This window comes from Anomaloglossus baeobatrachus, chromosome 10, assembly GCF_048569485.1.
Source record: "Anomaloglossus baeobatrachus isolate aAnoBae1 chromosome 10, aAnoBae1.hap1, whole genome shotgun sequence".
Lineage (NCBI taxonomy): Eukaryota > Metazoa > Chordata > Amphibia > Anura > Aromobatidae > Anomaloglossus > Anomaloglossus baeobatrachus.
This window is the reverse complement of record NC_134362.1, coordinates 69,704,487-69,718,906: the sequence shown is the minus strand read 5'-3', so window position 1 is coordinate 69,718,906 and position 14,420 is coordinate 69,704,487. Positions and strand designations below refer to the sequence as shown.

The 14,420-nt window shown below is 44.0% G+C and overlaps 1 protein-coding gene across 1 annotated transcript in view; it reads right to left on the bottom strand.

The window, feature by feature from the left end:
- LOC142255412 (cathepsin D-like) overlaps window positions 1-14,420 on the bottom strand; it is a 39,575-nt gene that overhangs the window by 13,422 nt on the left and 11,733 nt on the right. The window contains exons 2-5 of the mRNA XM_075327020.1: window positions 10,813-10,969; window positions 10,471-10,594; window positions 5,190-5,308; window positions 77-276 (exon numbers count right to left, since the gene is read on the bottom strand). Of these exons, the coding sequence (XP_075183135.1) occupies window positions 77-276; window positions 5,190-5,308; window positions 10,471-10,594; window positions 10,813-10,969 (600 nt within the window). The remainder of the gene's footprint in view (window positions 1-76; window positions 277-5,189; window positions 5,309-10,470; window positions 10,595-10,812; window positions 10,970-14,420) is intronic.

Sequence of the window (14,420 nt, the reverse complement as noted above, 5' to 3'; positions counted from 1 at the left end):
GGTTTGAGGCTTGGATGCCTCTAGTGTTGGTTTGTTAACTGTACTTAAAATGCTAATAAAAATTCTCAACTCTTACCTGTTGAGGTAGAAAGAGAAAATATTCTGATCCAAAAGTTCCTGCTGCATCATGTTGTCAAAAACTGGAGTGACCCCATCCACAGAGATTCGTGGGTAAGCCATTCCCAAAATACCATCAAACTTGGCTGCTATAAAGGTTATACCGGGCTGTTTGATGGCTTCCCCAAAAAGTTGTCCTTTCACTGCCAAGTTGCCAATCTGTGAAAAGGAGTGTGGTGGTGAAGATGCATTAGACAGATCATTGTATCACTGCTTCTCCAAATATTTAGATTTTAGTTAAAATGTATTCCTTACAGCAGGGGTGGGGAACCTTTTTTCTGTCGGGGGCCATTTGGAAATTTCTACCAACCTTCGGGGGCCGCACAAAATTATCAATGTTTAAATGACCCTGCTATATTGGGTGAAGCAATTAATTAACTGGGGGCATGGGGCTGGGGGCACAGACACCACACGCGGGGCTGGGGGCACAGACACCACACACGGGGCTGGGGGCACAGACACCACACGCGGGGCTGGGGGCACAGACACCACACGCGGGGCTGGGGGCACAGACACCACACGCGGGGCTGGGGGCACAGACACCACACGCGGGGCTGGGGGCACAGACACCACTGGAGGGGCTGGAGGCACAGACACCACTGGAGGGGCTGGAGGCACAGACATCACTGTGGGTTAGGCACAGACATCACTGTGGGGAGGCACAGACATCACTGGGGGGAGGCACAGACATCACTGGGGGGAGGCACAGACATCACTGGGGGGAGGCACAGACATCACTGGGGGGAGGCACAGACATCACTGGGGGGGAGGCACAGACATCACTGGGGGGGAGGCACAGACATCACGGGGGGGGCTGCACACAGGACTGGGGGGGGCTGCACACAGGACTGGGGGGGCTGCACACAGGACTGGGGAGGGGGCTGCACACAGGACTGGGGAGGGGGCTGCACACAGGACTGGGGAGGGGGCTGCACACAGGACTGGGGGGCTGCACACAGGACTGGGGGAGTGCACACAGGACTGGGGGGTGCACACAGGACTGGGGGGTGCACACAGGACTGGGTGATGGGCTGCACATAGGATTGTGTGGGGGTGCACACAGGACATTGGGGGGCTGCACACAGGACTGGGGAGGGGTGCACACAGGATTGGGGGGGTGCAAACAGGACTACTGGGTGATGGGCTGCACACAGGACATTGGGGGGATGCACACAGGACTGGGGGAGGGGTGCACACAGGACATTGGCTGCACACTGCGCTGAGAGTTTCATGCAACTCTGGGGGAGAAGGTTTACAGAACTGGTGTGGGGAGGCACAAAGCATTGGGCAGGGCACATAGCAGCAGAGGGTCGGTGCTGGACTCACAGCAGCATTGCACTCACATCACCGGAGTGCAGGAGCCGGACACACTGCATCAGAAGGAGAAGGCAGGCACTGATCTCCGGAGGGCAGGGGGCGGACACACAACACTGGAAGCTGTGAGGCTGCTGTGGACCCGCCCACAATTGGCACTGGCCGACGGGAGAACACATTGCAGCACAAACAGCAATGTGTGGATTTAAAGGGCTGGCGGCAGCAAGACCGCGGTGACAGCACCAGCACTGCCTCCCCCGGGAACCTGCCCGGGGGCCACATAAAAGGTCATGGCGGGCCGCATGCGGCCCGCGGGCCGGAGGTTCCCCACCCCTGCCTTACAGTATATCTGTCAGCAGCAACCATTGCTTCTAGTACTCATCCTATAAATTATTTGAAGCGAATATTAGTGTTATGTATTTCCTCCATTTCCACCCTGACGTGCAGTGCTGCAAGGTGTAATGTACTCGACTTCATCGCTATACAGTCATGGCTCCAAGTGTTGTTACGCCACAAATGGTTCCAGAAAATGAAGTATTTCACCCAGAAAATGATTGCAATTACACATATTTTGTAATACACATGTTTATTTCCTTTTGTGTGTATTGTAACAACACAAAAAAAACCCCAGAGAACAAAAAGGCAAAATAGACAAAATTTTACACAAACCCCAAAACTTGACTGGATAAAATTGTTGGCACCCTAAGCTTAATATTTGGTTGCACACCCTTTTCAATAACTAACTGCAATCAAGCGTTTGATTTCATTCAAATGTTGCCAGATAGTCCACAATGACACTGATGCACCCTGAGCCTGCAGGACAGCTTACATTTCTTTGGAGCTTTATTGGGGCAGCTTAGCCACCATCTGAACTATTCTGTGTTGCAACCTTTCATGAGTCTTTTTTTTGCCATCCACATCCGGGAAGATTAACTACAGTGCCATGGGTTGTTGTAAGCTCTTTGATTATGTTGTGCACCGTCGACAAAGGAACTTCAAGATCTCTGTCAATGGTTTAGTAGCCTAGAGATTGTTGATATTTTTCAACAATTTTGGTTCTCAAGTCTTCAAACTGCTCCTCTTTCTGTTCTCTATGCTTAGTGTGGCACACACAGACACACAAGACAAAGACTGAGTCAACTTCTCCCCTTTTTAACTGGTTTTGGATGTGATTTTCATATTGCCCACCCGTCGAAGCCCCACCTACAGGGGCGAAACGGCCGTAGTCTTTTTGTGCTAACCATCCTCATTCCCTCCCTGTAACGCCGAAGCATGTATCCTCTGACCATGAAATAAACCTGAATACTTAACAGCAATTACCGGTGAGTGCTGTTCCTTTTTTCTCCCTTTGCTTAATGTTTCATGCTCTGATGCTTTTGGAACAAGCACCCCGTAGCTGTATTCAGCATAGTCCGACCTGGAAGTTTTCTCTAGTCACAGCAGAGATCAATAGCACCGTGTGTGCTTTCTGCAACTAGCCGCTGGTTGTTTGATGTGGACAGTCCTCAGTGGAAGTAGTGCCCCGCAAATCCTTCTTGTTATTACTGCATAACTACAGTGCCATGGGTTGTTGTAAGCTCTTTGATTATGTTGTGCACCGTCGACAAAGGAACTTCAAGATCTCTGTCAATGGTTTAGTAGCCTAGAGATTGTTGATATTTTTCAACAATATTGGTTCTCAAGTCTTCAGACTGCTCCTCTTTCTGTTCTCTATGCTTAGTGTGGCACACACAGACACACAAGACAAAGACTGAGTCAACTTCTCCCCTTTTTATCTGGTTTTGGATGTGATTTTCATATTGCCCACACCTGTTTCTTGTCACAGGTGAGTGTAAATGAGCATCACATGCTTGAAACAGAGTTGTTTATCCAAAAGTTTTGAAAGGTCCCAACAAAATACACGAAGGAAATAAACATTTATAACAACACATGTGTAATTGAAATAAATTTGTGAGAAATGCTTCATTTTCAGAACTATTTCACAAGTGCCAACGTTTTAGATCATGACTATATTCTGGACTGACTGTCACATGTGCAGCATGACAATAAAGCAAGGCAGGGAACATCTCATTTCATGGCGCATTCACAGGAAGTCTAAAGAAATTAAACAAGCTGAAACTTTGGAGTCATCTGGTAGTAAACGTCAATTGCTAGAGATGTCAGTTAAGGTACAAGGGCTGATTGCATGATTCTTCCTAATGTCACCACATTGGTGATTTTTTAAAGGGCATCTGTCAACAAGTTTTTGTCATCCAATCTGAGCACAACATAATGTAGGGGAAGAGACCCTGATTCCAGTGGTGTGTCGCTTACTGGGCTGCTTCGTGTAGTTTTGATAAAATCAGTTTATCAACAAGATTTTATGATTCGAGGACTAATACATCTACTGCCTGGTAGTCATGAGCTCTGTATAACCATTGATACCACTGATTGACAACTTTCTGCCTATGAACGGTGTACACAGAATGCTGCAAATCAGTGGTATGGACGGCGTTATCAAGAGCGCAGCATTTAGAACACTTTTATTTCTGCAACAGATAAAAGTGTAATTTTATCAAAATGAGAACAAGTAGCCCAGTAATTGGCACATCGCTGGAATCAGGGTCTTTTCCCCTATATTATGCTGTTCTCAGATGGCGTAGATGTGCATATAAGGCCTCCGACACACATCAGTGCCGCCGGTACGTGTTTGCCATTTTTTGCACGTACCGGCGGCACGGAGACACATTCAGCAGTGCTACCCTATTGTAGCAGGCACACACACGTAAAGCCACACGGAACGTGTGTACGTGTGCGTTTGTATGTGTGTGCGTTTTTCTACACGCTGACATGTCAGTGTTTTCTCCGGCAGCACGGGTGTCACACGGCCCACACCCGTACCACACGGGTGTAGTGTGAGTGTGGATGCGGTTCCGTGTGACACGCGCCGGAGAAAACACACGTGTCAGAGAAATAAAAAACCTTAACTCACCTTCTCCAGCCCTCCTGTCTCTGCTGCTGCTACCACTTGCTGCCGACCGCCGCTCATTATTCTCATTTAATATTCACTTCACTGCGGCCGGAAGCAGCAGCAGCGGGGAGACGGCAGGGCTGGAGACTGAAAATCAGCACCACGGACAGCAGGAAGGACCACGTGAGTATGTAAATAACCTGTTCTCCGTATGTTATCACGGATAGCATGCAGAGAACACACGTGGCCTGCACGTACCAGAGACACGTACTTACCTGCACGCAACACGCCGGTGGAAATACGTGTCTCTCGGCACGTGCGTGATTTTCACGTGAGTGTGTCGGAGGCCTAAGGGAACGTTTAGAAACATTATCAGTTCAAATATTAGGCACGGTGGAAGTTTAAGGTCTAAACATTACCAAGCATCCGCTGTTAATGATAGTAACTACTCAAATAAGTTACAATCAGATTTCATGGTTGTAACTGGACAGAGACTCACAGGTAGGAGACCTACCCTGGTTTCTGGGACAGCTATTTATATGGAAATCAGATGCCACATATGTACAGTGCCTCATTTACTAAACCAGACTTGTCAGGGCTAAGCTATGCTGTGAGCGATGGATAAAGTTAGTGGGGAATTGTTAACATTGTTAGCAATATTATTATTTATATATTGTAAAATTATTATTATGTAATATTTTTCTTATACCAGGACAATAGTGTTTGAGGTTTGTTATGGTCAAAGGTGGTAACAGTATTCCCTACAGTATATTTATAGAATTACATATAATTCTGCCTGAAAACGTACCGTCACAGTGTCCTGACTCAGGTACCCGGACAGACTGCCGCTGCCGTACTGGATGGAGAACGCTGTACCGTTCTTCACGTAGCTGGAAGATTTAGATGAATCGTACTTGTGGTGTATTACTGAAAAAGGAGACACTGCTTAGTATATAACGTATGACTGTCCGCAACGCAAGGAAGTATAGAAATACTTATTGAAATATCATAAAAAAAAAATGTAAACCTCAAATGATATGTAGCTACTGTTATGTATCTACTGTACACAACGAGCTATTGTTTCATTCTACAGACTGTCCTATATACAGTGACATTAAATCTGATACAGTACTGTGATATGGAGTTTCACAGGACCATGAACAGAGGATTGTCACCCAAATAACTTAGACTCCTGGAAAGAAGATCTGGTTAGTTATATATAGCTTGTGTCTATATCAGTGTAAGGCTAGGTTCACATTTCCGTTAAATTGTATCAGTCACAATCCGCGGCTCTGGTAAACAACGAAATCCGTTTGGCGGATGCCGTTGTTTTCCATAGACTTGTATTAGTGGCGGATTGCGACTGATGACCTTGCGTTGCATCCGCTGCGCCGCGGTCAATCGTTTTTGGACTGACTGCTGGGTGGAAACAACGCAGAATGTAACGTTTTTCAGGCCGTCAAAATTAACGCACCGCGCAGGAATCCGTCGCAATCCGTCACTCTTGTAATGTATGTCTATGGTGCTGGATTCCATCGTAATCCGTCTTACGACGGAATTCAGTGCTGGATTCCGTCATGCTGTACTGAGCATGCCCGGCATGTTTGGCACACCCACTGGGCTGTCCCAAACACAAACGGATCATGACTGATCCATCAAAAACGGACGCACAGCGGATGTAACTGACGCGACGGATCAGTTTTTTCACAGGACTCCTGTGAAAGGAATCCTGTGAAAAACACATCCGTTGCGTCAGTTGACATCTAAAAAACGACTGATCCGTTGCTGACGGACCTGACGGATTTAAAACAACGGAAATGTGAACCTAGCCTAACAGGGGCAATACCAGCAGCACACTCGCCCCCAGGACAACACAGTACGGGGCTGTATATGCCTCTGCTTTACATTGACGTTACATGTAATACTAGGCTTCTCACTCTATTATAATTGTTCTTTTTGCAATTTGTCTCTTGTACCAGTTGCACAGATAATATGAGACAATTTCTCAAGAAATGAGCCATAAGGTAAATACTCCGCCAGCACACTTGCGCTGGCGGAGTATTTACACCACTCGTAGTGACGTACAACAAAAGGAGAACAATCGAGTGTGTATGCAAATGGTAATTTATTATCAAAAAGACACACACAAAACAGCAATAAAGAGAGAGTTAAAAACAACTACCACTGAATCAAGGGGGGCATACACTGTGATACAATAGTACAATATATAGGCTGCCAGTAGCCGTGGCAGAGGTGAACATATGATGGTATTATATTAAAACAACCAAAATAGGTGTGAAATGGTAATGGAATCTAATGTTCACAGTCTCTAGTAGTCGTGGGAGAGGCATGCAGTTGAGGCAATAAATGGTAACAATTAGCCGTGGAGGAGAGGAGTACTGGCTATAGTATGATCCTCTAGTCGTGGGAGAGAGAGGCAATGAAGGCCTAATGAGGAATAACCAACACGCCGGGGTAGGTGGACATTACCGGTACTCTATTCAACTGACACTTGCAGTGTATAAAAAAGTGGAGTCCGACCATAACCCGGGCATGTGGAGGACCATATAAACAAATTCTAACTAGAGGCTATCAGTTCCCAAAGATTACTTAAGCAAGTGCCAAAATGTTCCTTAGCAGACATATTGCCAAAAAATATAAAGTGCAAGTGCATACCAATAATAGATGTCAATGTCAAGGGAAAAACCCCATGCCCACAAATGAAAACCAGCCACTGGCGTCAAGTATATATAAAAGTTCACATAATGCACATGCCCAGGAAAGAAAGGGATCACCACCAACGCGCGTTTCGCGAGGTGTTGTTGCTTCTTCAAGGAGAGGACGCTCCTGATAGCCTCTGGTTAGAATTTGTTTATATGGTCCTCCACATGCCTGGGTTATGGTCGGACTCCACTTTTTTATACACTGCAACTGTCAGTTGAATAGAGTACCGGTAATGTCCACCTACCCCGGCGTGTTGGTTATTCCTCATTAGGCCTTCATTGCCTCTCTCTCCCATGACTAGAGGATCATACTATAGCCAGTACTCCTCTCCTTCATGGCTAATTGTTACCATTTATTGCCTCAACTGCATACCTCTCCCACGACTACTAGAGACTGTGAACATGAGATTCCATTTCCATTTCACACCTATTTTGGTTGTTTTAATATAATACCATCATATGTTCACCTCTGCCACAGCTACTGGCAGCCTATATATTGTACTATTGTATCACAGTGTATGCCCCCCTTGATTCAGTATTTGTTTTTAACTCTCTCTTTATTGCTGTTTTGTGTGTGTCTTTTTGATATTAAATTACCATTTGCATATACAGTTGCACAGATAAGTTGTGTTCAGAGACTACCGGTAAATGTGTGACCATTAAAGGGAACCTGTCACCACTTTTTCGGCCTATAAGCTGCGGCCACCAACAACGGGCTCTTATATACAGCATTCTAACATTCTGTCTATAAGAGCCTAGGCCGGGGGTATAACATAAAAAGCACTTTATAATACTTACCTAATGGTCGCGCGGTCGGCCTAATGGGCATCTCCGTTGTTCGATGCCAGCGCCGCCTCTTTTGGCCATCTTTGTTCTCCGTCTTCTCTAGCCGCGGTGCATGACAAGTCTGACGTGATACACACTCGCCGGCATTCAGGTCCTGAGAAGAGCACATCAAAGTATTGTAGTGCGCCTGCGCAGGACCGGCGAGTCTGTATGACGTAGCTGCATTAAGCACCCAGGCTTCAGAAAGAGGACGACGATGGACGAAAGAGGAGGCGCCGGCACCGGAAATGCCCATTAGGCCCACCGCGCGACCGTTAGGCAAGTATTATAAAGTGTTTTTTATGTCATACCCCCGGCCTGGGCTCTTATATACAGCATGTTAGAAGCTGTATATAAGAACCCGGTGGTGGTGGCCGCAGCTTATAGGGCAAAAAAGTGGTGACAGGTTCCCTTTAAGCTTGGGTCTCCTTTCAAAAAAGGAAATACAATAACCTCTTGTTGTCAAGAAATGTACTTGTGACATTTACAGCGAGTGCTTTACACATAACTTGTCCGTAAACAAATTTGCCATTTTGCATGTTTGTGGTCACTCAAAAATAACTAGTGATGGCATAACTTAAAGGTTTATTCCCATCTTCATAAATGAAAATGTCAGATAGAGCTTGTAAAAATAATCACTTTTGCAATTTACTGTTAATTAAAATTTGCAGCCGTTCTTAAGATGTCAACCCCTTTCTTTTCTTTACAGCTCGTTGCCTAGGAGACCGACCACCATTGGTGTCTGGCTTGTAAGCGCTGTGCTGAAGCTTAGGCAGTATCATTGGACTCCAGTAATCCTGGCTTGATTCAAAACAGTGCTTACAAGTAGAGATGAGCGAACCCGAGGTTCGGGCTTTGTACCAAACATAGACTTCGGGTGCTTTACGTATGAACACCACTCGCATGAGCATCGCTGTGCTTGGGTACACTCGGTGCTCAGCCCAGTGTGAGCCACTTGCTGTGTTTGTGTAACGCTGCATTCCTGCGCTGCTTGCTCTCAGGCAAGGACGTGCGGTCATCACTGTCGCAGCCGGGTCCCTCCACACTGCCCAGCGTCTCTGTCTCTCCTCCTTGTGGTTTCTCATCCCCCGTCTCCCAGCATCGGTACGCGCATCACAGCATCTCTGGGAACGCTCCAAGGGAGTATGCGTGCATCACTGCCCCTCTCTTAAAGGGCCAGCGCGCCACTCCCAGGAAGTGTCTCTCAGCCTATCGCTGAGAGGCTCTGGGTATTTAGGGCAATCTCCAACTAGGGAAGTTGTCTGTTAAACACCATCATTTTAGCCAGTTGTGTTCTGTCTAGTCAGTTGTCAGGTCACCCTGCCTGTCCCGTCCTGCCTGTACCTGCCCCAGCCCATTCAGCCTGTTGGCTCCTGGGTCCAGAGTGTCATGTTCCGTGTCTGGTTCCCAGCCCATCATACCTGTTGGCACCTAGTTCCAGTCCTGTCCTGCTCGTACCTGGACTCTGCCTGCCCTGTTGGTGCTAAAGACTCTTCTTGCCCTTCCTGCCCGTACATGGACTCTGCCTGTCCAACTCGTCCTGCCTGTATCTGGACTCTGCCTGTCCATCCTGCTCTGCTGTGCTTGACACTCTGCCTGTCTGTCCTGCCTATTCTACCTGCCTGGAGCCACCCTGGCAGTCTCTGTCTGTACTTGAGACTCAGTCCTTTCTGCTCCTGTGTCCGCCTCTCCTGGGGGGTCAGCTGCCACAGTCCTGATCCTCTACCCTATGCTAGGGTAAACCCGGGGTCTCCCTGTGGTCCAGTGGGTCCTCTATCTAGGTCGCTGCAGTACCAACATCACCTGTTGGCGAGTATATGACAGTTTGATCGGCTCACACTGGGGATAACAACAGCATGATTGAATGTAATGTACACCAAAGAAAAAAAAAATTAAAAACTGAGCCCACCCACTCCTGGAACTGATCTGTTTATGGTTGGTTGCATGTGGGCGGAGACCCAAACTGTCCAATAAGTGACAGGTCATGTCCGGGTCTCAAACCAAACTTTATCTAAAGTTCGGCTGAACCTGCCGAACCGAATTTCCACGGGTCCGGTCATCTCTAATGACAAGCTTAACCTTTTCCTATTCAATAAAATTTCCTGTTCTGCCCATTGAAATCCTATTATAATTGGGAAAAAACGTCAAAACTGAATTTTGCAATATGAATTAATTTTTGTAAAATAAATCAACATGAAATCAATTTATTCACATGTGAATGATAAACAAGGCAGTGGGCCGTCAAAGGAGCATAGCAGAATTTTTAGAATGTCCCCCCCGGTGGGACTCAGGATAGGAAAAGGTTAATAGGAAAAGATTGTAAGCAATGCACATATTCTGCTGTCTAGGAGCAGTGGTCGGTCTCCAAGACAACAAACTGTCTACATAAGAAAAGTGTTAATATCTCAAGAATGGCTATAAATTGCAAAATTTCCTGTTTTTCAAGCACAATACGACAATACCTATTTATGAAAATGGGACTAAACCATTACAAGTTATTATAAAGATCTAGTTCAAAATTCTTGGATTTAAAGTACTCACAACAAGCAATGTCCAGAATGGAGCAGTGTACGGATGGTACCCAGAGATTAGAGGAGCCTGTATCAAACACCACAGTGAATATCTGAGGAGGGGTCCCAATGCCAATTTCTCCATAGTACTGAGCCTGGAAGAGGTGAGAAGACATTATCAATTATAGTTTTCAAAGTCATATATATATATATATATATATATATATATATATATATATATATATATATATATATATATATATATATATATATAAAAAAAAAAATCGCTTTTCCCCATGTTTCTGCATCTAGTATGTAGTAGACGATGGAAGGTTTGCTTAATAACCAATTCTAAAGATTCTCTGTGACTTACATCCAAATAGTTCTTCAGTGTCTCTGGCGTAGGACCTCCATTTGGTGGAAATCCAGAGTAATATTTTGAGTATCCTTCACTTCCAATTAGTTTTTCCACCTCCCCTGCAGCTTCAGAAAAAGTCCGACGGATGGAGGTGAACTTCGTTAATGGTATCCTGGGTTGAGGAGAAAGATAAAAAAAAATAATCCTAAGTCAGGCTCATTTCTTATTGATTTTATATTTCAAACATTACAGTACAACAAACAGACATAAATTAACTTTTTGCATATACACGGGAGATCAAAATTAGAGAACTGTGTATGATCATTTGATTTTTTCAGAAGTAATCTAGTCTATAGACATTGATCAACATTTCAAGGTTTTTTGGTAAGGGGTGCACCATGCCACTAGAACAGGATTTTATAAAAGATCCAAAGTTTATCAACATAAAAGCTTTATTTTGCCCAAAACGTGATGATCATAATTAGAGACCAGCAATGGCTGTAGCACAGAGAAAGATTATAAGTAAATTTTCTGATGATAACAAGTCACCAATCAGTAGGACGTGTACAAGCCTTTGCTTTGAATGATGTCAGCACATCTGTGACGACAGGACATCACTAGTCTCTCACACTGCTCTGGTGTGATTTTGGTCCATTCTCTCCTACAGTTGTTTGACTGTTGTGGGTTTTTTGGCCATACCTTTGTCACCAAGGATTTTCCAGAGGTTTTCTATTTTGTTTAGATCAGGACTCTGGGCTGGCCATTGTTGTTTCAATATTTTCTGTTTAAAGGAACTGCTTTACCCGTTTTGCTGTGTGACAGGGGGCATTGTCTTGCATGAAAATTGCTGACTGATTGAGTGATGAACGCAATTAAGGAAGATTGTTGAAAAAGGTTCTGATACACACTTGCATTCACTCTACCATGTAGCTGTTTGAGAGATCCAACTCCTGCCACAGAAAACATTCCCCAAACCATAACACTTCATCCACCATCTTTCACTGACTTCTTAACACACTTTGTGTTCAGTCTTTCCCCAGTTTCTTGGCGAACATAATGTTTCCCATCAGACCCAAATAAATAAAATTTACTTTCATGGCTAATATGAATTGTGGACAACTTCTCTGTCCACACAGCATGCTACTCATCAAAGGTGAGTCTAGCCTTTTGATTCTTTCTGCTAATGAGAGGTTTGGTCACTGCAGAGTGGGCTTTCAGTCCAAATGCTCTTAAACGTCGTGACAGTGTATGACGAGACAGATCCTTACTCTGTACAGTGCTCAACTGGCGAGTAATTCCAGCTGCAGTGTTGAAATGATTACTGATGGAGAATCTCAGCATTATCCTGTCCTCTCTTGCAATTGTCTTTCGAGGGAGACGGGACTTGAAAGAGTTTGTGAGGTTGTAAAAATACAATAGTCCCAAAATCACAGTCTTGGAACAAACAACCTCTCTTGCGATGGCTGATAGGGTCACCCCTTTGGCCTTCATCTGGACAACCTGCTGCTAGAGGGTTTCAGTAACTTTCGAACGGCACACCATTTTTGCAAAGTCAGTGCAGACTGAAAAGTTAGGCTGCCAGTTACATAGAGTTGTCAGATAATTATGGAAATTAGCACCAGGTGCCAGATTAACACCAATAACTTGCAGGTATCTGATAGTGTTCTCTAATATTGATCAGTGTTCTTTTTCATTTATCTCATTTACATTTTTATTATGTGCTTTGGAATAAATTCAAATTATGAAATAAAATTAAAATACTACTCATGTTAGGATATAATCACATAGGATACACAATGACCTTAACATTTAGGAAATTGTGTGCGGTTCTCTAATTTTGATCTCCAGTGTATAAGAACAGAAAAACCACTTGTTCAGCAAACAAGCCAGTGCAGTGTCCAAAAACTACATTCCAAGATATAAATTGGAGACATAAGATCTTAACCGCACGGAATATAGGATTATTAGTTTAGAAATAATATATAGATCTTAGAAAAGTAAATTGTGTTTTAGAAAAATTTGCAAATGTGTCATTTTCTAAAATAAATTAAGAAGAATCGAATATTTTAACACTAGAAGTACTGAGGTAGTCATTTTGACTACTTCGCACTATGTAGTTCTAGTAGGTGTCACAAGTCCAGTAGTTCTAGTGTTAAGGTATAATATTGACAGCCATCAATTAATAAATAACGAAAGTCGGTTTAAATAGGATGATGAGTAAATTACATATTTAGAGATATCTCTAGTGAAACCCATTAAAAACATTATAGATGTGAATTTAGAAAAAAATAAAATAAAACTGCTGAAAAAAAATTGCCAAACTGCATCATGTGAGGCCATAATAATTGGAAGAATACAAATGAAGTCTGTCCATCCATTCAAAAGCCAATAGGTGACGTCCAGGCAAAATATCAGGATCAACATTTCGGCTCATCTCAAGGTCTATCAGTTATGGAGCAACAAACACGGCAGTGGAGGCGGCTCGTATACTTCATAATAGTGAGATCACAGACATCCATGCACACACTGTGTGACACACGTTACCCATGTCTAGAAGGTGGCCCGAAAAAGGTGAAAAAGCCTTGACTTCAACATCATCATAAGAAGCGTCGGCTTGAGTTTTCAAAAAAATATGAAAAGTGGACAGTAGAAGATTGGAAACCGGTGATTAGGAGACAAAAGTCAATAGACTGGGCTCTGATGGGTGCAAATGGGTCTGGAAGAAACAAGGGATAAAGGGGATAACGGATCGAGAAATTGAAACAACTGTCAAGTTTAGTGGAGGAAGCCTGATGATATGGGGTTGTTTCAGAGTCAACAGCATAGGATACTTGACCAGGATCGATGGTGGTCTCAAAGATGAGGTATATGTGAGTATCCCACAAGATGAGTTACTCTTTACACTTGATCACTATGGATGTGAAAAGCACGACATAGTGTTCCAGCAGGACAACCACCTGAAGCATATGGCGAGATTGGCGAAGAAATGGTTCAATGACAATTAAATAGAGGAGCTGGATTGGCCTCCACAGTCCTCAGATCTCAACCCAAACACTTGTGGGTAGAGTTGAAGAAAAAGCTGTATACATACCCAAGTGACCTGACCAGTATGCACCAACATTGGGAACGTGTAGATGAGACCTAAGATCAGATTTAATTTGAGATATGTTTGAATCTGATCGGGAGCATGCCCAGAAGGGTTCAGGCAGTGTTGAAAGCCAAAGGTGGATTTACAAAATACTAACAAAATATTTAAAAGGGATGTTCACTATTTGGACAACCCATACACATTCCCTTTTTCACCCCTATAAAAATAAATAAGCCTATACTCCCCTACGAGAATGAGAAAGGGTTGTCCAAGTAGTGGACAACTCCTTTAAAATTTATATTTTTAGGAGCAAAGCAGTAACAATACAGTGACATGACAAGAATCTGCATAACTAATGGTATGCTAAATAGTTGCAGGTCACATTTATGTATGAGACGACATCCAAGATGATTGTCTATATACCGTATGTTTAAATTTAATGAATATATAACAATATACTAAGTTAATTGTTTCAAGTGCTTCCTTACTTAGTTTTATATTTTATATACAATTGTTTTTGTGTTTGATCAATAGG